Source organism: Salvia splendens, chromosome 9, assembly GCF_004379255.2.
Source record: "Salvia splendens isolate huo1 chromosome 9, SspV2, whole genome shotgun sequence".
Lineage (NCBI taxonomy): Eukaryota > Viridiplantae > Streptophyta > Magnoliopsida > Lamiales > Lamiaceae > Salvia > Salvia splendens.
Window position 1 is genome coordinate 456,262 of NC_056040.1, and position 25,216 is coordinate 481,477.

General features: G+C 43.2%; 3 protein-coding genes across 8 annotated transcripts; 1 reads left to right on the top strand and 2 right to left on the bottom strand.

Annotated features, from left to right (window-relative positions):
- The first annotated feature begins 441 nt into the window (after positions 1–441).
- LOC121747886 (serine/threonine-protein kinase MHK-like) lies at positions 442–5,126 on the top strand. Of its 5 annotated transcripts, none has more exons than XM_042142030.1 (18): positions 442–623; positions 1,272–1,671; positions 1,768–1,846; positions 1,954–2,022; positions 2,114–2,203; positions 2,328–2,466; positions 2,556–2,658; positions 2,754–2,806; positions 3,079–3,145; positions 3,381–3,489; positions 3,624–3,689; positions 3,961–4,029; positions 4,097–4,148; positions 4,232–4,336; positions 4,478–4,509; positions 4,584–4,629; positions 4,706–4,781; positions 4,864–5,126. In XM_042142030.1, the coding sequence occupies exons 2-18, from the start codon at positions 1,664–1,666 to the stop codon at positions 4,997–4,999; spliced, it is 1,299 nt and encodes a 432-aa protein (XP_041997964.1). In that variant the 5' UTR covers positions 442–623; positions 1,272–1,663; the 3' UTR covers positions 5,000–5,126. The 5 variants fall into 5 exon arrangements, with proteins under 5 accessions (XP_041997964.1, XP_041997966.1, XP_041997965.1 ...); XM_042142032.1 differs by having other exon boundaries at positions 1,326–1,671; XM_042142031.1 differs by having other exon boundaries at positions 1,366–1,671.
- A 541-nt stretch (positions 5,127–5,667) lies between these two features.
- Positions 5,668–9,224, bottom strand: LOC121749744 (nuclear transport factor 2-like). Of its 2 annotated transcripts, none has more exons than XM_042144366.1 (10): positions 8,999–9,224; positions 8,745–8,814; positions 8,507–8,644; positions 8,022–8,301; positions 7,704–7,942; positions 7,306–7,468; positions 7,090–7,211; positions 6,896–6,961; positions 6,368–6,434; positions 5,668–6,172 (listed from the first exon to the last, which is right to left on the bottom strand). In XM_042144366.1, exons 2-10 carry the CDS (start codon positions 8,790–8,792, stop codon positions 5,886–5,888), a joined length of 1,410 nt encoding a protein of 469 aa, XP_042000300.1. In that variant the 5' UTR covers positions 8,793–8,814; positions 8,999–9,224; the 3' UTR covers positions 5,668–5,885. The 2 variants fall into 2 exon arrangements, with proteins under 2 accessions (XP_042000300.1, XP_042000301.1); XM_042144367.1 differs by having other exon boundaries at positions 7,704–7,939; positions 8,999–9,223.
- Positions 9,225–10,018: 794 nt separating this feature from the next.
- On the bottom strand, positions 10,019–12,536 carry LOC121749784 (galacturonosyltransferase 8-like). Its single transcript, XM_042144417.1, has 3 exons — positions 12,206–12,536; positions 10,621–11,874; positions 10,019–10,525 (listed from the first exon to the last, which is right to left on the bottom strand). Exons 1-3 carry the CDS (start codon positions 12,386–12,388, stop codon positions 10,250–10,252), a joined length of 1,713 nt encoding a protein of 570 aa, XP_042000351.1. The 5' UTR covers positions 12,389–12,536; the 3' UTR covers positions 10,019–10,249.
- Positions 12,537–25,216: the final 12,680 nt, after the last annotated feature.

Here is a 25,216-nt window from a genome sequence, read left to right on the forward strand (position 1 = left end):
GACGCCGGGGTAGGGGGTATTTATATATAAAAAAATTCGAATTAAAAAAAAAACAAAAACGTGTTGCATCGTCCGCGCCATCGTCTGCGTCGCCCACAGTGGGCGGACGATGCATCGGGCATCGTCCGCACACCCACAGTAGCAGACAATAGCGCGTCCGAGACACCCATTGCGGATACCGTAAATATTTTTTAGTATTACAATAAGAATTAATTGTGAATTGTTTCAAACGCGTGATTGGCGAGAAGCATGACAATATCTTGGAATCCTCTTTTCCTCATCAATAGTCCTATCAAACTTTAAATAAAAGATATTCTTATTTGAAAGGTTCGTAATTCGTACTACTACTATATTAGTAATAAAAGCAAGGGCAATATCGGCAATCAGCAAAATGCCAATTCCACGTTTTAAATAATTTGATTAAACGATTTTTTCTGTATTTTGAAATATTTAGAGTTATCTGTTTCATTTCTATATTTCGCCTTCTGTTTGTTTTCTTTTATGGATTCTGCAATTCGATACCCTCTCTCTCTCTTTCACTGCGTACTAAGTTTTTTTATTCGGTAGATCTTTCTTCGTTTCTACTCATGGCATGCTGTTCTATATGAGGTCAATTAATCGAGGTAAGATTTCGAATTTTATGTTTTGAGGAGCGTTATTGATGCTGAAGAGCCGTATATACTTGTATATGTTTCGATTCTGAATTTTCAGTGAAACTGAAGTTGCAGTGCGCAAATTATTGAAAAATATGCACCTCTTATTCCTTTTCTTCTATTTTCCCCTTTTTTTCTGGGTGAGTTGATCAAGGTTCGATCCTAAGCTTGTAATTCAGCTACTTAATGATTGGCGAAGTGTATAATTTATTTTTTACTTATTTTATTACTATATGATGATAAAATTTTGAATATGAGCTGGTTAATGGATCATTAGATTGTGTGATCCATTTTTGAATTGAGTCGTTAATCGTGTTACATTGGCTGATGTAAGATTCATGCAGGCGCTAGCTGTTTATTTGATTTCTCAGCAGTAATTACTGTTGTTGTCGATTCTCTATTAGAACTTGTAATTTGTTCCGTGTTTAGTTGCTGTATTTTGATTATAGGTGATGATTTGCTTCTGATACTTGTATGTATGGGACATTCAGTAAAGCTGAAATTTCTGAGGACTAGGAAGTAGGAATAATCACTGCGTTTATTCCACACGATTGCTATTGTTTTGTACTAGTACTTTTTTGTACCTTTTCTGAATGTCAACTTGTAACGGTGGTTCAGTTCATTTGCTTGTTGTTTCTGTCGATTTTTGGCAAATGGATGGAATTACAAAAGTTCTGTGCTGATGGTTGTGCATATCCCTGGGCTTCCTCAGCTGAAGTCTTTGAAGTGAATGCGTGCTTGGTCAAAGTGGCTACTGTTGGATGACAACCACTGATTGCAGCTACTAGAGGCTGCACATAAGCATGCAGACACTATTTTGGTTAATAATCTATGATTCTTACTACAAAAAACCAGTACTTCACTACATACTGTATTACTTGGTGAGCATTAGCGAAAATGAGTGCTCAGGTCACGTAATTGAAGAGCACAGTCTGGACAGTGTTGAAACCTCTTTTAAGAGGGTGGACGTCCATTGAACTAAATTTTCTCCTCAGATTTTGTAAATCAAAATGGAAAGGTACTCCTCTTTAAGTAAATAGAAATATGCATGTGATATTTCATAAGAGACACTGCCAGACCCATTCCATGATTTCCCTCTGCATTACTGTTCCAGATATAAAATTTTGACAGAGCTTGGTGATGGAACTTCTGGAATTGTATATAAAGCAATATATATGGAAACATCCAAGATTGTAAGGGAATTTTTAAATTATGTTCCTTTCTGTATGTGGATAGTTCCAGCTATTGTAGAACTGTTGAATTCAAGATGCACATGTTTATAATGTTGTTGTTATTGCAGGTTGCAGTCAAGAAAATGAAGAGAAAGTTCAATTACTGGGAAGAATGTGTAAATCTACGGGAAGTTAAGGTTTGTGAGTCCATTAGTTGGTGCTTTTATTGCTTATAAATTCCAAGAACCATTACTCTAATTGGGGATACTAACTTTTCTTTCTGAACAGTCTCTGCGGAAATTAAACCATCCTAATATTATCAAGTTGTTGGAGGTTGTTCAAGAAAACAATGAGCTTTTCTTCATATTTGAGTATATGGTATCATTTCATTGCTTTTAAGGTTTTGCTAACTGTTACGTTCTCATATTTCATTATCTTACATACATATAGTGCAACTCAGACCAAATAGACTGTCACATGATAGAGGTTTTTTATATTCCAGGAACACAACTTATACGAAATAATGAAAGATCAGCGAAAATCTCTCCGGGAGGATGAGATTAGAGGCTTAATGGCTCAATTGCTTCAAGGGCTTGCTCATGTGCATAAACATGGATATGTTCATCGGGATCTGAAACCTGGTACAAATTACATAATAGTGTTCTTCTGAAGATATATCTTTGTTGGACTAATAAAATCAAGTTTTTTAGCTGATTCTTGCAAACTGCAGAGAACTTGTTGGTGACAAATAACATAATAAAGATTGCTGACTTTGGATTGGCTAGAGAACTGTCATCGTCACCTCCTTTTACTGACTATGTTTCCACTCGCTGGTGAATAATGTTCACCAACAAAAGTAGACCCTTTTCTGACTATATTTGTGGTTAATAGTTGTCTAATGGGTTCTTTATATCCTGTTTTGCTAAAGGTATCGAGCTCCGGAGGTATTGCTGCAATCTTCATCATATACTCCTGCCATTGGTATGCAAAATCTGTTTTGAATAAAACTTTGGTCACGCTCATGACCAAAATTTAGTCTGTCTTCCTTTTTGTTTTGCTCTCTTTATAAACTATAATATTTAGCTATGATCTTGTTTGCATTGAGTGTTCATTCCACCTATGTGCAACAAGACGCAGATTTGGTATTCTGAATTATGTTGAATTCTGGTTCAGATATTTGTCTATGAATATATTTGTTATTTGCCTTTTCTAGTTTGGATAGATAACACATGGATTTCACTTAATCCTCACAGATATGTGGGCTGTTGGTGCAATACTTTCCGAGCTTTTCACTTTGCACCCTATTTTTCCGGGGGAAAGGTGACAAGATAATTTATTCCTAATCTTATATGTTTCCACCGACAATATATGTTTTTCTTTCTCTTGGTTTTATGCAACCGGCTGAAACCGAATTTACTACTTTTAAGTATCTTTTTTAAATAATTATTGTTCTTAGTATTTGGTTACTATGTCTCTTGAAATCAACAAAGGCAAGCTAAAAAATAGCAGAGCTCTCTCCATTGTAGCCTGTTAATCATGCTCTGTTTGTGATCAGTGAAATTGACCAACTATACAAAATTTGCTGTGTGCTTGGGGCACCAGATTGGAGAGCCTTTCCTCAGGCTACAAACATTTCTCGATTAGTGGATATCTCTTATTCAGAAGTGAGTTTCTCCAAACTCCATTAAAGTCATCTGATGTTGTCCTAGTACATGTTATCCTGCCTTCTTTGTGCTTTTCTTCTTTTTCAGACTTATGTTGGCCTTTTTACTTACTTTGGTTTCAATTTCATTGATAGGTTATGCCCACCGATTTCTCTGATATTGTTCCAAATGCAAGTTTGGAAGCCATAGACTTGATCAAGGTACCTTTACTCAGTATTCCCTCCGTTCCAAGGTAGTTGAGTTTTTCCCTTTTTGGTAAAAAAAACTTTATTCTATCTCCTTTTCTCTCATAACTTATGCTCTTTCTTACTTTATCCTCTCTCCACTTTAACCTATAAACATTAATTTCTTAAGTTCCGTGTTAAAAAATGCCTCAACTAACTTGGGACAAATGGAGTTTAACATTCTGCATATAATTTATCATCATTTAATGAGACCAAGCATAATTATGCTGATACTATCCTCTCTCAGAAACTCTGTTCATGGGATCCGTTAAGGAGGCCAACTGCAGATCAATGCTTGGAGCATCCCTTTTTCCATGTAAGACGAATCTTCACATTATGATTGTTTCCACACATAGGTATGCTTAATGTCTGCCATTGATTAGGTTACCATGCAAATCCCGCGTGCACCTGTAGATGCCCTTAAATTGAATCTGGGTAAGTATAGTTGGTTTCAACCATGCTTCATATGCAGTGAAAATCCATGTCCCATTCTGACTTTCACCTCACCTTATGTATAGGACCCGAACCAAACCTCGAACTGAACCTCTGGAACTTTGGCGCTGCAGCAGATGATTGTTTTCTTGGCTTAACATTGGCAGTTAATCCCAGTGCTGCAAACTTAGGTAAGAAGATCCAAATATTTTAAGAAAGGACATGTGCTACAATATCCATCTGTAAATATTTCATTTTTTGGTATGTTGGGCTATGGGCATCAGTTGTGGGAACTTCACTGTTATTTGATGGTTGAATTTTATTTCTTGTAGAGAAAGTGAAGAAAAGTCAAGATATTGAAGAGGTATGTTCTCTCTCTTGCATGATGTAGAGGGAAGATCACCTTTCCATTTAAAAAATCTGACATTTTCAATGCAGGACCTAATGTTCTGCTCTAGTTTCCAAGATCATTCACAGCAATCAGGTACTTCCCTATCTTCCTGTTCCCTCAACTATTACTGTTCAAACGAGAGGACCATGGTTGATCCCCGATTATGCAGTTCTCTGGTCGCTGTTTCCTTCCGATCACAGCTTCATTCCCCCATCAGTCCCCTCCTCCCTATCATTATCTTTCAGGTAAACACTCAGTTTCACCGGGCTATGGAAGTTTTGCATGGAGTTCACCTGAGCTCATTTTCTTCTTTCGACTGCAGCTCAGTTTCACACCCATCAATAGGGGATTCACAATCCGAAGGTTTTGCCAGGAAACCTTTTCAGCCAAATACCTTGGATCATCCCTTACTAGCTACATGCTCCCATTTCCAGCGCGGTGGTTACCATTGAAATTTTTATAGGATGATGGGGTAGGTGCATGACCTACCCCATCATCGTATGTGGTGGATGTTGGCTGCTGTTTTTCTAATGAATGTATTCTCACTTTGATCTTTTTTTTTTAATGAGTATAACTCTATTTCACTTCTAGTAGAATATGATCATCTTAACTCTGAATTTCATATAGGTATCATGTGTATAATGATTAATGATCACATACAGTTACACTAATACAACCTGTGGTTGCTCCGGCTCCCCCTTCCCCAAATCTTTCAAATAAGAGAATGAAATGAATAATATTAAAAAGACATTTTAAAATTTTTTCCCCAACAAATTATCACTTCAATGGCATCTCAGTACAGGCGAGCGTTCACCACCGACCAGTATCCAAGCCCGACAAACACTGGTAAAAGATCAACCTTTACCAGCACCCGAGTCAGGCCAAGCCAAGATCAACAACAGTAGTGCCTGCCAAAACTCAGACAAGTTTCGATAGACTTAACTAAATGAAAAGAAAAAAAAAGACAAATTTTCATTGATGGAATGGAAGGATTATAAACGATTTAGGACTTAAAATAACCTGGTGGTGGTGTCTACAATTAAATTAATAGCTAAAATAGTTACTCATTGGACATCATAACAGAAAAAACTGCTGAAAATGAATACTTAAAATAACCATAGACACAGAATATGTTGAAGAACTAAATTCCTTTTCCTTGGCCCGTGGAAAGTATGTATTATGTAAAGAAACTAAGACAAAATACCTACCCAATCTCGTCTAACAACACAGTAAGAAGAGACGATGAATACTACTCGGTTGCTCGTGTTTCCGTGGAGCTACGACTGCAACTTGAAACCGGATGAAGAAGAATGAGGGAATAACAGAACCTAACTTGGTGCTACGACTCTTCAAGCAGTAGCGGAGACATGAGGGGCCATGTTCTTTGTGTTGCCGTTGGATATCCCAGCAGCTCGGTTGGAACGGCCTCCTCCGTAGCTATTGATGCTTTCGCCCCTTTGATATGCATCGCGGTTAGCGGATCCTCCCCGGTTTCCACCCCTGCTGCCAAACTCACTCCTGCCGTTGAAATCACCCCTGTTATTGCCCCTACCGCCACCATAGCCTCCTCGTCCTCTAACTCCCTCGTTTCTGAACCCAGATCCCCTTGCCGATTGGAACCTTCCCCTGTTACTTCCTGTGTCAGAGAATGCAAACCGTCACAAAGATAAGCAATTATCAGATACGAATGTTCATAATCATTCTACACGTTTGACGTTGAACTAGCACCAGCTCGATGAAAGTACAAGATAAATACACATCTTCGACAGAAAGAAAGACAAGAGAGTAACTAGTAGTATCACATTAGGCAAACCATCAATAATCCACTTACCACGAGAATTCGTAGACCTCTTTTCCTCAACAATGGTTTGGCGTCCGCCAATTGTTACTGGAGAAGCCTATGATGCAAAGATAGTATGATCAATGCAGAACAACAAAAATAACCCAAGAATCAGATTCAATTTGGAATGGATAAAAGGCTGCAGCCAGATAGGAAATTTAATTTGAAAAATTAGCCAACATGATCTCAGTCCTCAGTACCCGAGCCCCTTCCTCTTTTCCTGATGTTCACTGATATAAATAGGGGAGATTGGTGGGGTCCATAAAATTAGAGTTTCGGGAGCAAGGATACAACAGAAATCATTGTCATTTATGTATATGCTACATGTGATCCCGAATCAAAGTTAACGATTGACCGTTTATCGTTAACCACCACTAACAAATTTAAATCAGATAGCTATTAACCCCCTCAACCAAACTCATTTTTACATCCAAAAAGATACTTAGATGGAAAAACTATGTAACATTCAAACATTTTTGGTTTATCTTATCTTGCACCATAGCATAGAACTCAACATACCTCAATGGCCTTTTGCATGGAAGTTGCTTCCTCAAATTCCACAAAGCCAAAACAAAATCCTTGTTGCTGCAGCAAACATGCAATTACAAGTTGTGTCTAATGGTGTAAATATAAGAAATACAGAGTAGTAAATAGCAATATACATTATTTATCCATCATCAGTTAATAAAATTTACTAGTATATTAGAACATACTTTGTTGCTTCGAACTTGAATTCCATTATTTGCTATGGTCCCAAATTTGGTGAATATGTCACCAAGTAAAGCTTCAGTAGCATTCATGGGAAGGCCCTTAATGTATATGGAGAACCCATCAGCTGCATATATAAGAAAATCATGTAAGTTTGTGTACATTCTAGAAAGGTGATACAACCGAAGATGCAAGGAATGCGGCCTAAAACAAGTCTTCACCCTCTTGGTTATGTTCGTGATCAAAAGAATCCAAATTGGATATTGGATTTTCAGGTGTCGAAATAGGTGTAGGCTTCACTTGGTCCAAGCTCTTTGGTGGAGCTTTTCGGGCTGCTGCAGGAGGTCGCGAGAAAGTTGCAGCAGTTTCCTTGAGATGCATCACCTGAAATTATAAGCCGGAAGAGGTAAAAGATTGGCTAATAGGAAACATTAAAACTCTCATGTTATTCTTCTACCAAATGGCAAGCAATGGGAAAGAACAAGAGTAAACAAGATGAATCAGGGTCAGATCACAAAAGATTATACAAGGTATGAAGATATAAGAATTGCGAGCAACCAAAAAGGAAGGAAAACATCAGCTGATTTAATTCTTGGAACTGCTAATAGTCAACACTTACAATAGAAGCATAAGACTTCTTTGGTGCTTCGTCAATTTTGGCAGGGGCCTCAACCACCGTTTGTGCATTACCCCATGCCTCATCAACCACCTCTGGCACAGGAACTTCCTCTTTTTCTTCTTCGGTAACTGGCACGTCCCCATTCTCCGGTGGGTTGTACACTTCTCCAGAAACAGCTTCTTCTACAGATTGCGTGCTCAGCTCAGAAACATGGTTCTCCTGAACTGGGATGAGAACTACTGACAGAAAACAGGAAATATATAATCACAAACATGTTTAAAAAGACAAGCCGACAAAAAAGCTGAACAAGTAAATCACCTGGCTCTTCAGGAACAGGCACCACAACACCAGGGACCAATACTGGAGTAACAGCGACATTATTCACATATCTGAACATGTCATTCAAAACAAAATAGCCCTTGTCTTGTGGGGCAAGGAAGAAAGATTGTGCGAAGTTGCTGACTTTGTTGTCTTTTCCTGTTACATAGCCAGTCACGAGAACGTGAACTCCACCATGAAACGATTCTTGTGAATCAACCGACTTAATCTCATATACGAATTCCCCATAGTTGAGCGAAATGATTGTCTTGTTGATGTTCTGAATGGTCAAAAAATCACATCATTAGCTAAAAACACTTCGAAAACCAACATTTTACAATCTCAACAAGACTTCATTAGTATAGGGGCACTGGAAATAGATACGTTTGTCATTCAGAATAGTTTATACACCCAACCCAACCAGTTCCTACCATCAATTCAAAGAGAGAGAGAGAGAGAGAGAGAGAGATAGAGATATATATTACTTCCATAGTGGTGGTGATGCTCATGGAGCCATCCTCCTCAGGGCGACCAACAACACTGATATCCTGATAAAACTTGTGAACAAACTCTGGTGACTGATGCAGTATGTGATAATACTGCTTCACGAAGGCATTCCCGATCTACCGTACCAACAAAATCAATCAAAACTCCAATTATATGAATGGAAAAAAAAAGTTAAATCCTTAACACTGAACGGAAGAAAGTGAGAAGCGAACTCACAACTTCAGCGCTAACTAATTCCAAAGTCTCCGCCGCTGGCGCTGCCATCACTGATCGACAATTCCAAAAACTGCCAGCAAAATTCGCAAACCGCATGAAAAAAAATTCAGCGTTCCGCGCCAGTGAATAATTGTAATACACGATAAACACTAGAGTTTACGTCACGAATCGTCAGTGGCAATTAATTCGCGCTATTAATGGCACAGCGGGATACAAATGATTGCAGCATTAATGATTTACCGATCGGATCGTACCTGGATGCGAAACGGATCCGAATCAAAGAGCGCGGAGAGAAAAACCGGACGTCGGTTGTTTCTCCGTCTACTTCTGAAAGGTCCGACGAGTTATCCGCAGCTCCGGCGGTGGATTCTAGGGTTTAAGAGGGGCGAATGCGGTGGAGGAATGATGGATCTTGAAGGAGGTGGGGAATGCGGTTTTCTTTTAAGATTTCATGAATCTGTATCTTTTTGTGGGATATGTGAATAAATATATAAATAGTGATAGTTTAATTTACGGAAATAATCTCGTTTAATTTACGTAGCATTATTCTCTTCGGAAGTCACTATCGTTTAATTTATGTTAGATTTCATTTAATATGCTAGGATCGAATTTAAATATGAAAAAAAATTATATTCTAATTCAAGTTAAAATCATTCATATCATAGAAATTTGTTACTGACTTACTATAATTGATTTAGATGGCTTGCAAGATTGTACATGCAACATTAAATTGACAAATTTCTCATGTCACTGCATTAAATCAAATCGACATATGATCTCATCATTTAATGTTCCAGTTTTAAAATGTGGCACGTTGGAATTTGGTTCATTCATAAATATGCTATGTCAAATTCAAACCAACAGTACTACCTTAGTTTTCATCACGTTATATTAAATGGAAAAAAAATAAAGGATTAAGAGTCTAAGAGAGAATATAAGTAGAATAATTCAATTTTAAAAATATATCACTTTGAATGCTATCTATCACTTTGAACGAGACGGGAAATGTTGTGACTTTGAGTGAGACAAAGAAAATACTGGTAAATCAGTTAGGGGTACGACTCAAAGGCATAGCTCGGATTCAAACTCATGGCCTTCCACCACAAGATCAACGTTATTGATATCTATTACATCAATAACTCATGATCTTTCAGTCATGAGATCGTCACTAATGCCACGAGATCTCGTGATCTTCAACCACTAGATCGAAATTACTGGTTTTTATGTTCCAACACACCAAACAAATCATGACATCAACGAAAGAAAATGCATAATAAAAGAAACATATTCATGATTGATATATATAATCAGCTTTCAACAGTGAACACATATGAACAGCAACAGATGATATCTATACTACTTTTGACACGAATAGATGCTTAAAATTTAAACAGAACGAGGGTTTTTAGGTTAAATACGCCGGCATAATCTAATTGCAAGTCGTGATGAGCCTCAAAGCTTAACATTGAACTAGCTTAGCTGGTCTTTTAAGCATATAGGTTCATTCATAGACCAAAATTGCAGGCTTGGACGTACTCGTTTTCATAGTCAACATACTTGGTCCAGAGAGGCCGGAACTGGGTGATGGCTATGTCGAGCCATGGCTTCATATTTCCATTAAAGTGTATGACTGCAGCATTGTTGATCTCATCCACGCTTATGCTGGGATTGTATCCGAGCCCCAAAACATGCCAAGATTTGTCAAGCGGCTTCGTGGTTGAGTAGTAAGTGATGAGACCTGGAGGCAACGTGCCTAGCTTCCACAATGTTCGATTTTCATTCTGCAAGAGATAACACAGGTATAAGTATGGGCAAATAACTAAGTTGCACAAAGAACAAACGATGTAACATGGTGTTTCTGAATGCGTATTCTCACCAGATTCTGCCAGTAATGGTATTCCTCAGTGCACTTCTCCCTCCTCCAAGCATCCAAGTCGAAGAAGTTCATACCATAAGCCCACGCGCATGCCTTGGGACTAAACTTGGCTTTAATCAGCGGGTGGGAGAAGTTCATATATTGGGCATATCGATGGAAAGATCCAAAACACGTCTCCACAGCACCATTCACCTTTCCGTCCATATCAATCTTCCAGAGCCCGGTTAAGTCTCTTTGAACGACTATGTCATCATCCAAGAATAAAATCTTGTGTAGCTTCGGGTACATTTCTGGCAAATAGAACCTTAGATGGTTCAGTATGGATAGATACTTCGGATTCCTGAACTTCATATTGGTTGTATCCTTTGTCGCATTCTCAAGCTTATTCTCAAAGTAGAACTGCTGTAACTTAGCGGACTCGAGCTGTTTTAACACTGGCACGTAAGAAGAGTTGAGAAATTTATAATCCTCCACAGCCTTCACCTCAATATGGGCACCGCTATAGTCCTTCATCTTAAACATCACCTGCATAGCCCCGAGATTCATTTTGTCTGTCACCACATGGAACACATGCTTCCATGGCTCCTTCGTGTTTTTCACAGCCGAGTTTACCACCACAGAAGCAGCAATCACGTTGTCGGAGAAAATAGCGTAATGATAAAGCTTTGGGTCTTCAAACTCTGGCTTAGGGGGGTTAGCCTCATCTGTATACTTCTCGTGATGAGCGATTCTCTCTTCCATCAATCTCAAAGCCAAGCAATGCAAGCTCTTGGGAATCGACTTGGCAGCAATCAAGCTTGAAAAAGCACCTTGCTTCTTAGCTTTTGTCAACTGTTCATTCAAAGCAAAGATGGTATCCTTCAACTTGTGAATCTTCAACTGATTATCAAATGATTCTTTCGCCTCTGCAATCACTTGCCTAGTCAGCTTGATCCGTTCCTTCACCTCCTTCTCAAATCTCCTCAACACCAATTCATCAATCGAATTTGCATCCGAACCAAACAAGGCTCGGTACACAGGTTTCGAGATCAGATCAGTATAATTCCGAGATAGATCAGCAAAAATCCTAACCACTTTCGAGTTTTCAAGCTTCAGCTTCCGTGCATAGGAGGCATAGGCTAATGCTAAAGATCTGTGATCATCTGCTTGTTTACGGATCTGATCCAACCTCGGCTTCAACGGATCCGATTTTAATGCCAAAATTGATCTCCGAAGAGATTCCGATTTGGATCCAAATGAACTAAAAGAAGAGCCCTGGAAAAATGCAGAGACTTAAAATTCAGTACATTCCAAACTAAAGCAACATCGAGCTGAATTACTTCATAAATCGAAGTCAAGCACTCGAATTTGAATTTAAACTTAAACAATCATATCATAAGCTTGAAAGCTCAACAACAAAGGCAGCATTAATTGAAACAAAAATAACGAAAACAAGCAATTCAGCATAATCACAACAACTATAAATGCATCCAGTCATACAGAAATGGAACCTATAAACCCTACAAATCAAAATCTAATTAAAAATAACATCAAAATTAAAGGAGAAAACTAACAAATAGTAAGAATCAACAACACAAAAACTCACGAATCCGAGATCGGCGGGGGACGAGGAGGTAGTGAGCATAAGCGACGCCGTAAGGAGAAGCGAAACAGCGACGGTCACGAAACCGGCGAAGTATTTGAGTCGGAGCATTGAGCTTCGGAATGTGCGCCCGGAAGCCCGATCCGAACTCGCATTCCGGTGGATCCGGCCCGAATTGGAGGCCATTGATTCTCTGCAACTTCGCGTGTGTGTGTGTTAGTGACAGTGAGTCGATGAGCTTTTTCAGATTTGGAGGAAAAATAGTTGAGTGGTTATGATATGGTGCGGCGGGGTTGATTGGAAGATCTGGAACTGCACGCTTTGGGAGTGTTGTACAGCGTTAAGGGTGTGAAATTATTGTCCTTAATGTACAAGTTTTAATGCGGAGCAGGTGGAAGTGGAACCCGGCGGGGGGAGGTGTGGAAAGAGAAAAGGCCGGCAATTTGTTGTCGGTGATAAATATAATCAAGTGGTTTAGATTTAGGGCATCCACAATGGGACGGATGTCCCAGCGGACATCCCGACATACTTTCCAAAAACACCTCCTGCCACGTCATAAGAGCATCTCACTGCACTGTCACGTCATAAGGACATCCCACTACACAATGACGGACATCATCAAGGACATTCCGACGGACATCCACAAAAACAATAAAAAAATTGGGACGTTCGCCGGGACGTCCGTCGTGTCAACGCAATGGCGGACGTTCCAACTGACGTCCCGGAAAGTTGCGGAACTCCGGTGTCCGCAACGGACGTCCGTATCCATATGCATGCTGCCTAATGGCGGACGTCCCGCACGCCGGGACATCCGCCATTATGGATGCTCTTAGATTAATCATAGAGCAAATAGTGGATAACCTGATTTTGATTTACTTGATTGCTAGTAGTAGATTTTAAATTATATTAAGATCTAGTATGAAATATGAATGATATGTATTTAAAGTATAATATATCGAATTTAAAATCTGAACATAAATCATAAAATGATTGATTTAAATAAATTTGCAGTAAGTTATAATTTCAGTATTGATATGATATAATAGTATATTTATGTGACTTTATCGGTGATGATTGCGCGAATTTTTGATGTTAGTAAATGCTGGTAGAGAATAAAGACTACGACACAAAGAATTTACGTGGTTCGATTTACTGAAGTAAATCTACGTCCACGGGAAGAAGGGAGGGCAAGATTGTATTGCTTGATCTGGGATTACAGCTTACAACACAGACTTGCTATATGGTATTTTATCTCTAGAGAGCTTAACCCTTTTCTATCTGATCTAAGTTCTATTTATACATTGAACTAGGATCGTGGTTTGCAGCCCCACTAACAAGATCGTGGGTGAGCAATAACTGCTCAATAACTGCTTCGTACCACTAAATAGATCGTGGGTATAGTGGAGGTCGTGGAGGCCTTTCATGAGTCCACTAACTCCTAGTTCGGTCGAATGCTGAGACCGAACTGCTGGACTTCACCGATCAGCTCTTGCCGATCTGAGAGGAGAGCTTGACTGGTCGGCTTTTACCGAGCTGTAGGCTGAGTCCGAACTCTTTGGTCGTGCCGAACTCTTTGGTGCCGAACAGATACTCTTTCTTGGGCTCTGGGCTGATGGGCCGTCACTGTTATTGGGCTTGCCATTAGGGTTTAGTTCGTACCCCATCACTACCCCCCCCGAAAAGCGAAGTGAATCACTTCGGCGAGGTGAGTCACTTCGGCATTCTGGATAACGGTAAGGGGGAGGCTGACGTCAGGGGACGTGCCTTGCGCGTGCCTGCATTAAATGCGACAGTAAAATCCGGCCGTTGAATCCTGAAAAGGTGGGATTCGAAACAGCGCAACGATCTCGAAATCTTTTCCGAATCTGATAAATATGCTCTTTCTTCCTCATTTGAACACTTTTGCTGTTGCGTCTTCTATACTCTCTCTTTCTCGAGAAATTTTCTTCCGCTTTCAAGAGCTTCTTCAGACTTTCTTCACCTTCAAAAAGTAAGAAAAATGGCTTCTATTTCTTCTTCGGAGTCGGGTAGCGGTAGGAGAGGCGGTAAGGGGTCTTCTGGCCGGAAGGAGTCCGGGGAGAAGACCGTAGAGTATTTCCATAGTATTTTGAGTAAGGATACTGTGATATCCCTACCCGAAAAGTACTTTTTTCCTGGGGGGAAGGCGGTGGTACCTGACGGTGATCATAGGGCTGACTCCCCGCCGGAGGGTTACGCCACCGTGTACGAGGCCTGCTTAGAATGCGGGCTTCGTTTCCCCCTCCCTTCTGCCTTTATAGATTTACTAGATTTTTTTCAGCTTCCTTTAGGCCAGGTGACTCCGAACTCTTGGAGGCACTTGTCGGCCTTCGCTGCCGAACTTCGTAGGTTAGGAAGGGATTTGTCTTTGAAGACGATCCTTAAATTCTTTCAATTTAAGAGGAAGGGGTCTTGGTTTTACTTGATCCCTGTACAGCCCTTTAGGGCCTTTTGTAAAACGAAGTGGCCGAAGTGGCAAAACCGCTTCTTCTACTATGATAGGACCGCGGCTCCTAGTTTTCCCTGGAGAGGGCCGGAGTCCGTTATCCGTCATCCTCGGCCTGAACCGTTGGACGAGCTCGATGGCGAGCTCAACAAGATTCCCATAGTTAGGAAACAATACACGGAGTCTGAGCTCGTCAAGGGCGACGTCGTGTTCGACATCTCGTCTTCGGACGAAGAGGCCGAGGGTGAGGATTTCTCTTTATCTTTATGCTCTACTGCTTTAACGAAGAAAATCTGACTTTGCTTTCTTGCTTTTTGGCAGTGTACATGCTGAATAAGGCTATCCGAAAGTCCTCCGAGCTTGTGGAGCCGGAGAGGCAGAGAGCCCCTCGCTCGGCGTCTGAAGCCGAGAAGAATCCGAAGAGGCAAAAAACCTCTTCTTCGGATCCGAAAGTGCCGGAGTCGTGTTCGGCTAAAGGGAAGGGGAAATTTCATGAGTCCCCAAGAGTGCCGGGGAAAGACCTGGTCATCTCCGAGGTGGTTGCAGACATCCCGGAACACGTCCCTGAGCCTCTTCAATGGCCGACGAATTTTGTGGAGGTAAGCTTTCTGACTTGGCTTCTTTTCCACATTTTTTGATGGCCATTCTGTTGAGTTTTTTCCTTGTTCATCTTCAGAGAGCCAAGCTCGTCTCCGTGGAGCTCTCCAAAGCATCCCACGACTACGAGGAGATGCAGAAGAAGTTGCATCTTGCTCGTAGTCTGGCCGAACAGGCTGAGGCCAAATTTGAGAGGGCCCGAGCTGCTAGGATCTCGGCTCAGGATGAAGCCCGGTCAGCCAAAAACCAGCTCATCATCCTGCAAGAGCAGACGAAGCACCGGGAGGCTCAGAAGGAGGCTGCCGCCGTGGCTGCCCAGGGGGAGGCTCTCCGTGTTTACACGGAGAAACTCTTTTTGAGCAGCCAGTTCTCGGCCTTTGTCGGTAGTCTGGTAAGGCTAATTACCGATAAGGGCGAGCAGGGGGCCGACGTCGTGCTGCCTCTGTACAGCCGAGAGATAGCAGCTCGGCTTCAGAATCTGCCGCTCCTTGAGGAGCTCGCTTCATCCTCGGTCCTGCTTTCTGCAGACCGAGTCCGGAGTTGTCGAGCTGATCGGGACGAGAACCTGGAGGCTATCTTTGCCTCCGTGGGACCCGTTTCACCCGCTTCGACTTACAACGGAGAGGGTGAGGCCGAGTCGCTGGAGCTGGAGGCCGAAGTCGAGCGGGCCGGGCATCCGGAGAAGGAAGCCGATCAGGAGGCGGAGGCGAGGCCGGCAGGATGCGAGGCCGAGGCTGAGGTAGCTCAGGAGAAAGAAGCTGAACCAGACCAAGGAGCCGGAGACGAAGCTGGCGGAGTATGATTTCGTCTCCCTTCTCTTAGTCTAGTTTCTTCCTTGTAAAATGGCCTTGAAGCCCTCCTAGTGTAAAAATTTTCCTTGTGAATGAAAAATTCTCCACACTTGTCTTCGTATAGCTTTTCGTACTCGCCTTTATTCCTGTTGTATTTTACTATCTGCTCGGTACAGCTGCCGAACTAATATAGCTGCTTTGTACTCAAGGAGATGGAGATACTTCACTGGAAACGGCTGTACTCTTCGGCTTTAGACGAAGCTGAGAAAAGAGCTATAGCCGATCAGACGAAGAATGACGAGCTTCTGGCTCGTTTAGTGAAGCTGGAGGCCGATAATAAGGACTTAGAGTCCGATAAGAAGGATCTGGAGGCCGAGCTGAATACGACCATTGCTGAGAGGACTGCGTACGAGGATTACATCCGTGTGCGCGGGGGAGTGACCATATCAGATGTTCAGAGTCGAGTTGACGAACTGTGGGAGGAATATCATGTACTCCGGAGGAACAATGCGCTGGAGAGCTCGGCTTGCCAACAAGTTGTGAAATCATTGCGGCGCTGGGCTTCTCGGTACAACATTGTTCTTTCTCGGCGCCCCTCCATAGAAAGATTCCTTCGGCATATCGTGGCAACAGATGCTCGCACTCCAGATCAAACCTCTGGTTCCCTTGTTCAAAATCCTACTCCCAGTCAACAACGAACTCCGGAACAGCCGGAAACGTCAAGACGAGAACGGGCTCAGGAGCAACCGGAATCGTCAAGACAGGGACGGACTGAAATTCGCCGAGGAGTTGTGACTATGAGCGAGCAAGATCAGCAGATGCTTATTGCAGAGACTCTTCATCGCCGAGGTGTTAGGACTTCTCGGGCTCGGGGAAGAGGCGTTGGGTCGAGGATAGCATCTCGTCGACCTGCTTATTCTTCATCTGCTCGGAACAACCGAACTCGGCTTCCAGAGGATTTTGCAGATAGGTGGCTTAACTTCAGCAACCCTGGACAGTAGAATAGTCCTTTGTAATAGCGTAACGCCATTTTGTAGGGTAGCGGAGTTGTATGCCGAACAAGATTTGAAAAATGAAATTTTGTTTTCGCTTCTAACACTGTATTTACAGCTTAGCAAAAAAATTTCATCGTACTTGTCCTCGGTCTTATGAAGTAAACTTCTTTGACCGGACTTGGTCCTTGGTCTTATGAAGTAAACTTCTTTGACCGGACTCGTCTTTGGTCTGATGAAATAAACATCTTTGACCGGACTCGTCTTTGGTCTGATGAAATAAACATCTTTGACCGGACTCGTCTTTGGTCTGATGAAATAAACATCTTTGACCGGACTCGTCTTTGGTCTGATGAAATAAACATCTTTGACCGGACTCGTCTTTGGTCTGATGAAATAAACATCTTTGACCGGACTTGGTTTGTGTTCTAATTTGGCGATTTTTGTCGCCGGGATCGAACTTTCCCTTGTCCTAATTCGGCGAGTTTTATCGCGTGGATCGGACTTTCCCAGTTAACCGAAGTGGTCTTATGCAGTAAACCTCTTTGACTAGACATGGTCGTCCCCGGTCTTATGAGGTAAACTTCTTTGACCGAACTTGGTCGTCCTAATTCGGCGAGGTTTATCGCGTGGATCGGACTTTCCCTTATTGCAGTTCGTTTCAGACGAAGTGCTTATTTCTTAAGCCGAATTGTGGTCTTGTATCTTCCTGAGAAGCTTGGACTCACAATCGTTGGCTTATTGCAGTTCGTTTCAGACGAAGTGCTTGTTAAGCTGAATTGCGGTCTTGTATCCTCCTTGGAAGCTTGGACTCACAATCGTTGGCTTATTGCAGTTCGTTTCAGACGGACTGCTTGTTAAGCTGAATTGTGGTCTTATATCCTCCTTAGAAGCTTGGACTCACAATAGTCTTTAATAATCGATCTAAAAAGGGGATCAGTCTTTAAAGAACGATATACCTTGGTACCATTTGTAAGAGACGACAAGCACATAGAGACAAAACACATAGAGAAAAAATGAAAAAGATGAAAGAAAAAAACTTTAAACTTTTTATAAAACGACAAGTAAAAGGTACAAGTAAGAAACAAACAAATAAAAACATATACCCCTATGACCGAACTAGACACGAGACGGACTGACCGGACTTTTGTCTCTTACAAGTGGAACTTCTTGAGGTTGGAGACGTGCCATGTTCGGGGTACTTGTTCTCCTGACATGTGAGTCAATTTATAAGACCCTTTGCCGAGGACTTCTGACACCCGATATGGACCCTCCCATGTGGGTTCGAGTTTGCCCAGCTTTTCTGCTCGGCTTACTTCGTTGTTTCTCAAGACGAGATTTCCCACTTGAAATTGAAGCTTTTTCACCCTTTGGTTATAATACCGGGCTACTTGCTCCTTATACTTGGCTGCTTTTATGCACGCCAATTCTCTTCTTTCTTCGGCGAGATCTAGTTCTGCTCTCAGTCCGTCGTCATTCATTTCTGAGGAGAAATTTAGAGTTCGGGGACTGGGTACGCCGATCTCCACCGGAATTACGGCTTCAGTGCCGTACACCAGACTATACGGAGTTTCACCGTTGGAGGTTTTGGGTGTAGTTCGGTAGGACCATAGGACTTGAGGGAGATTTTCTACCCATTGTCCTTTGGCTTGTTCTAACCGAGCTTTTAACCCTTTCACCAGAATCCGGTTCGTTACTTCCGTCTGTCCGTTTGCTTGGGGATGGGAGACCGAAGTGAACCGCTGTTGAATGTTCAGCTCTTGGCACCAATTCTTGAACGTCTTGTCGGTGAACTGAGTCCCATTATCCGAGATGAGGATGTGGGGTATGCCAAATCGGCACACTATGTTCTTCCAGACGAAGTCCAATGCCTTTGAGCTCGTTATCGTAGCTAATGGTTCCGCCTCCACCCACTTCGTGGAGTAGTCCACGGCAACGATAAGGAATTTCATTTGCCGAGGAGCTTGAGGAAGTGGTCCCACTATGTCTATGCCCCATTGCATGAAAGGCCAAGGGCTTTGCATAGTGTATAGATCGGTCTGCGGCATCCTTGGGACATTTGCATGAATTTGGCACTCCGTACACTTCTTGACGAGCTGCACTGCCTCTTGTACCATGGTTGGCCAATAATATCCCCATCTCAGAACTTTTTTAGCTAAAGCTCTGGCTCCGATGTGGCTACCGCACGATCCTTCATGAACTTCTCTGAGGATGTAGTCCGTCTCTTCTGGTCCTACGCACCGCAATAACGGCTGGAGGTAAGACTTTCTAAAGAGGACTCCTTCATGAAGTTCGTACCGAAGTGCTCGGCACGTAATCTTCCGAGCTTCTCTCTTATCCTCGGGCAATTGTCCTTGATCCAGATACTGCAAGATCGGCGTCATCCAGTTCGGCGAGCTGGATACTGAATGTACCTCGGCTTCATCAATGCTTCGATGCATTAATTCTTCTGCCTTTGAGCTCGGATCTGAGGCCAACTTACTTAAGGTATCTGCTCGGCTATTTTCCGCTCTAGGAATGCGGATTATCCGAAAATAGGAGAAACTTCGGCTGATGCTTCGCGCTTTGTCCAAATACTTCTTCATTCTCTCGTCACGAGCTTCACTTGTACCCAACATGTGATTTACTATGACTTGTGAATCACAATGGACTTTGAGAGATTTGACGAGCAGACTTTGCGCTAACTGGAGTCCGGCCAGGAGGGCTTCGTACTCGGCTTCATTATTAGTAGTGGGGAATAGGAACCGAAGTGAGTAGGTTACCTCGTGTCCGTCGGGAGCGACAAGTAGAATACCAGCTCCACTTCCCATCTTGTTTGAAGCTCCATCTACGAATCCGCTCCAGCAGTCCGGCGGCTCTACTTCGGATTCCAAGGGCTGTGCTAGTTCGGCATTGGCAGAATTCTTCTGTTCGGCAATAACAGGAATTGCTTGATCGAACTTTGCTTCCGCAAGAAAATCTGCCAAGGCTTGTCCCTTGATGGCTTTCCGAGGTAGATATTCAATTGTGTGCTCTCCCAACTCTATAGCCCACTTGGCGATTCTGCCTGATGCTTCTGGTTTGGTCAACACTTGCCGAAGTGGCAGATCAGTTAAGACGCATACCTTGTGAGCATAGAAGTATGGCCGCAGTCTCCTTGCTGCATTTACTAATGCCAGAGCAATCTTTTCCAGTGGTTGATACCTGGTTTCTGGACCTCTTAATGCTCGGCTTGTAAAATAGATGGGAAGCTGCTTTAGGCCTTCTTCTCGTACAAGCACCGCGCTGATGGTTTGATCCGATGCCGCTAAGTATAAGAATATTACTTCGGCTTCGGTTGGAGCAGAGAGAGTAGGAAGCTCGGCTAGATAACTTTTGAGCTCGTCAAAGGCCTTTTTCTGCTCGGCTCCCCACTCGAACTTTGGTGCCTTTTTCAACACCTTGAAGAACGGCAGTTGCTTTTCGGCTGCTTGGGAAAGGAATCGATTCAGTGCGGCTAGACATCCGGTTAGCCTTTGCACGTCATGTATGGACTTCGGCATTGCCATGTTCTGAACGATTTGAACTTTTGAGGGGTTTGCCTTGAGTCCGTCCTTTGAAACCCAACAACCCAGAAACTTTCCCGAATCTACCAAAAAGGTACACTTTTGGGGATTAAGTTTGAGGTTGGCTTTCTTGAGCACGTTGAGAGTGGACTTCGGCATTGCCATGTCCTCCTTCCTTTTTCTTGATCATGACAGGATTGGCCACCCACGAAGGATACTTCACTTCGAATAACACATCCGCCTTCAATAATTGACGGACTTCGTCATGGATGACTTGACTTCGTTCTGCCGCAAAGAGTCTTTTCTTCTGTTTTATCGGCCGGACTGAAGGATCAATATTTAACCGATGAGTGATTACCTCGGGGGGCACTCCGGTCATGTCCAACGGAGACCATGCAAAGACGTCTTTATACTCCTTGAGGAGCTGGATGGTTTTTTCCCGAAGTAGGGGCGTTCCCGCGAAGCCGATCTTAACCGTTCTGGATGGATCGTCTTCGTACAGCTGAACTGTCATCGAGTTCGGCTCCGATATGACTTCGGTCATCGCCTCTGACTCCGGCTGCTGTGATTGCTATGCTTGGTGGTGCCGATCTGACTGCTCGGCACTTCTAAGCGCAATTTGCAGACATTCCTTTGCTCTCTTTTGGTCACCTCGGATGACCGCTATCCCTCCTTTAGTAGGGATCTTGATGGTGAGGTGATAAGTGGAGCAAACGGCCCGAACTGTGTTGAGCCAGTCTCTTCCCAGGATGATGTTGTACGGGGACCGAGCTTTCACCACGAAAAACTCAATCATCGTACTGGAGCTAGTAGGCGCTTTCCCCACCGTGATCGGAAGGCTGATAATACCTTCAGGGCGGGTGTCCTCCTGGGCGAAGCTCTTCAGGGGAAGCGGAGCCGGACTGAGCCGAGCTGGGTCCACTTCTAGTTTGTCAAAGCACTCTTTAAAAAGAATGCTAACCGATGCTCCTGTATCCACAAACACCCTGTGGATCAGCTTGTTTGCCACTCCGGCTTGGATGACAATGGCGTCTTGGTGAGGAGAGATGGCCGGGACGGGATCAGCATCCGAGAACGTAATCACTTCGTCCTGCTTCAGCCTTTTATGCGTTGGCTCCTCTCGATTGGAGCCTCTGCGCTCTGACTTTAGGGACGACTTGGTCTTCCCGGCAGGGAGAGCGTCAATAGTCTGGATTACTCCATCATATTGCGGCTCGTCGTCGTCTTCGGGATCCGGCTGCCTTTTCGGATCCTGAGGAGCGCAGTTCGCACCACTCTGCTTCTTATTCTTCTTTGGCTGCTTGCTTTGGTATTTTTTCAATGTCCCTGCCTTCACAAGAACATCGATACCTGCAGCCAAGTTTCTGCACTCCTCAGTATCGTGACCGTGGTCTTGATGGTAGGAGCAGTAGCTATCCTGTGGTCGGCGCGCGGCTGATTTCGTCATCCGCTTTGGCCTTTCGAATAGGTCAGAGTGCAGTTCGAAAATTTCCGCTCTCGGCTTGTTCAGCGGTACGAACTGAGCGGGCGGCTTCTCGGGATTGAGACGGGGTCCCAATCTGTCTTGCACCGGAGCCCTTTGAATTCTTTCAAATGGAGTCCGGCGAGGATGCCCCTGATCGCTATGACCGGGCTTCCTTCTGTCTCCTCGGGTCGATGAGCTGTCTAACGACCGTTTGCGACGGTCTGCCTCATCGGCCCGGGAGTACTGGTCCGCAATGTCCCACATTTCCTGAGCTGTCTGCGGACCGCACTCAACGAGCTTCCTGTAGAGAGCTCCGGGCAGGATTCCATTTTGGAATGCCGAGATGACAAGCAGATCGTTGAGATCGTCTACTTGCAGGCATTCCTTGTGGAATCTTGTCATAAAGTCGCTGATTTTTTCGTCGCGACCTTGACGAATGGAAAGCAGCTGAGCCGAAGTGATTCGGGCTTCCGCTTTCTGAAAGAACCTCCTGTGGAAGGCATCCATTAGATCTCGGTAAGATCTGATGCTGCCCTGGGGGAGGCTATCGAACCACCTTCTCGCGTTCCCGATGAGCAGCTCGGGAAACAGCTTGCACATGTGGACCTCGTTGAGACCCTGGTTCGCCATGTTATATTGATAGCGCCCCAAGAAATCGTGAGGGTCCACGAGCCCGTCGTAAGTCATCGACGGAGTTCGGTAGTTCTGTGGTAGGGGAGTTCGGGTGATGTCGTCCGAGAACGGAGTCTTCAGTGCTCCGTACACGGCGAATCCGATATCTCGTCGGTATGGAGGAGATTGAGTTCTCCTGTGATTCCGGTACCGAGGAGGAACTGGAACATGTTGGGGACGGGGATTCTTTCTCCTGGGAGATGCGACACTACTGCGGTAGTGACTTTCTTGTGCGGAGGGAGAAGGAGAATCCGTCGTTTTCGTCTCCGGCTGCTTTTGGCTTTTTCGCAGGAAGGTTAAGAATTCCTCCTGCTTCGCCGCCAAAAACTGCTTGACAGCCTCATTCAAATCGGGCTGCTGGGAAGACTCAGTGGGACGATTTTTGGAGCGGCTTGTTCCTTCGCCATGAGAACTGGTGGTGGATTTATCCCTAGGCTGTTTTCCAGACCTATGGGATGGATTGGCTTCCTCCTGGTTCTCACGGGCAGGAATACGGGTACTCTGCGATCTGGTATGCATTTTTTGGGTGGAAAAAATGGATCAAAAATTCGCTTTATCACAAATTTTGTTCTCTGTTCCCACAGACGGCGCCAGTGATGATTGCGCGAATTTTTGATGTTAGTAAATGCTGGTAGAGAATAAAGACTACGACACAAAGAATTTACGTGGTTCGATTTACTGAAGTAAATCTACGTCCACGGGAAGAAGGGAGGGCAAGATTGTATTGCTTGATCTGGGATTACAGCTTACAACACAGACTTGCTATATGGTATTTTATCTCTAGAGAGCTTAACCCTTTTCTATCTGATCTAAGTTCTATTTATACATTGAACTAGGATCGTGGTTTGCAGCCCCACTAACAAGATCGTGGGTGAGCAATAACTGCTCAATAACTGCTTCGTACCACTAAATAGATCGTGGGTATAGTGGAGGTCGTGGAGGCCTTTCATGAGTCCACTAACTCCTAGTTCGGTCGAATGCTGAGACCGAACTGTTGGACTTCACCGATCAGCTCTTGCCGATCTGAGAGGAGAGCTTGACTGGTCGGCTTTTACCGAGCTGTAGGCTGAGTCCGAACTCTTTGGTCGTGCCGAACTCTTTGGTGCCGAACAGATACTCTTTCTTGGGCTCTGGGCTGATGGGCCGTCACTGTTATTGGGCTTGCCATTAGGGTTTAGTTCGTACCCCATCAATCGGATATAAACTAAAACGATGTCATGTGGTAGTCAACGAAACATTGCTAGGAATACTAATTAGATGATTTTACCTTTGTTTCTATTCTCTCATTTTCTCCATCATCACATTCTCTTTTAAAATACATAAATTTTCAACTAATGAAATTGTTTAGTTTAGTATAGTACGATTTTGTTTCAATATCTATAATGTAACGTTATTTTAGTTGGCGCCCGATAATAACACTCAAGTAATTTAACAAGTTATATCGGTAGAAATGTAGTACAGTAGATTAATTGCAAAATAAAAAAAAACTGTATAATTTACGAATCAATAAAAGTAATACTATGTAAAACTAGAAATCGACAATAATTCAGTAAGAGCATCTCCAATGGTAATAGGTCAGCCATAGGTTAGCCACAAACTCCTCCTGCCACATCATCCGGACAAGCAACTGGACAAACAATAGTCTAGCCATCATGGGCGGACCCACATACACAAAGGGTGGGGCTTTAGCCCTTAATGAATTGTTTTTTTTGACATTTTTTTAATAAATTTTTATAATTTATTCCTATTTTATACCTATATTTTTATTAAAGCCCTTATTAATCACATAAATAACCTAGAAAAACATTTTCAAATTATATTTTGAAAATATAGCCCTTAATAATGTTTATTTCTGCGTCCGCCCCTGCTAGTCACAATAAACAAACTTATAAAAAATAAATAATTAACAATCACACAAAATACAGAATTAAATTTACGACACAGATACGGGAAAATTCAATAATAATATTTAAATAAAAAAATACATTAATTAAAAAAATTTACATTAATTAAAAAAATCTAACGACGTGGAGGTACTCGTCCCACATGTCTGTCGCGCCTCCGTAGGCCAACTGCCTAATTGTCGCAGTGCACTTTTGTATAGGTGCGTGGCCGGGTCTGCCAGCTGCATCGTACCTGAACCGGAAACACAAATATCGACGCTCCAAAGCATCAACGATACGCATAAACACTGCCCTACGCATCCTAAAACGCCGCCTGAAAAGAGGAGGCCCAAACCGCGGCTCCTCCGCAAAGTAGTCTTCATATAGCCGCTGATGTGCAGCTACGTGATCCCGATCAATCACTGCTCGTCGGTGGACAACGGGTGGAGGTCGAGGTACCGCCAGCTGCAAGGCACGTTGTATCAACCGATTTATCTTGCGGGACGTATAGGCCTCTAACTCTTCGTTCATTTGCCGTTCGTACTCCTCATCGTCACCACCACTACTACCACCTGCGTTACTCATTTGACGTTGTTGCTATTGTACAGAAATTAAGATGGAGAAAA

Excerpts from the sequence above, each read along its gene's own strand:
- LOC121749744 (XM_042144366.1), bottom strand. The coding sequence starts at position 8,792 with ATGGCAGCGCCAGCGGCGGAGACTTTGGAATTAGTTAGCGCTGAAGTT. Across the intron at positions 7,943-8,021 it reads GCCTGTTCCTGAAGAGCCAG|TAGTTCTCATCCCAGTTCAG; the intron begins GTGATTTACTTG and ends GTTTTCTGTCAG. Across the intron at positions 6,435-6,895 it reads CCATGCAAAAGGCCATTGAG|GCTTCTCCAGTAACAATTGG; the intron begins GTATGTTGAGTT and ends TTTGCATCATAG.
- LOC121749784 (XM_042144417.1), bottom strand. The coding sequence starts at position 12,388 with ATGGCCTCCAATTCGGGCCGGATCCACCGGAATGCGAGTTCGGATCGG. Across the intron at positions 11,875-12,205 it reads CCCCCGCCGATCTCGGATTC|GGCTCTTCTTTTAGTTCATT; the intron begins GTGAGTTTTTGT and ends GCATTTTTCCAG. Across the intron at positions 10,526-10,620 it reads ACCATTACTGGCAGAATCTG|AATGAAAATCGAACATTGTG; the intron begins GTGAGAATACGC and ends TATCTCTTGCAG.
- LOC121747886 (XM_042142029.1), top strand. Across the intron at positions 1,847-1,953 it reads ATATGGAAACATCCAAGATT|GTTGCAGTCAAGAAAATGAA; the intron begins GTAAGGGAATTT and ends TTGTTATTGCAG. Across the intron at positions 3,490-3,623 it reads TGGATATCTCTTATTCAGAA|GTTATGCCCACCGATTTCTC; the intron begins GTGAGTTTCTCC and ends TTTCATTGATAG.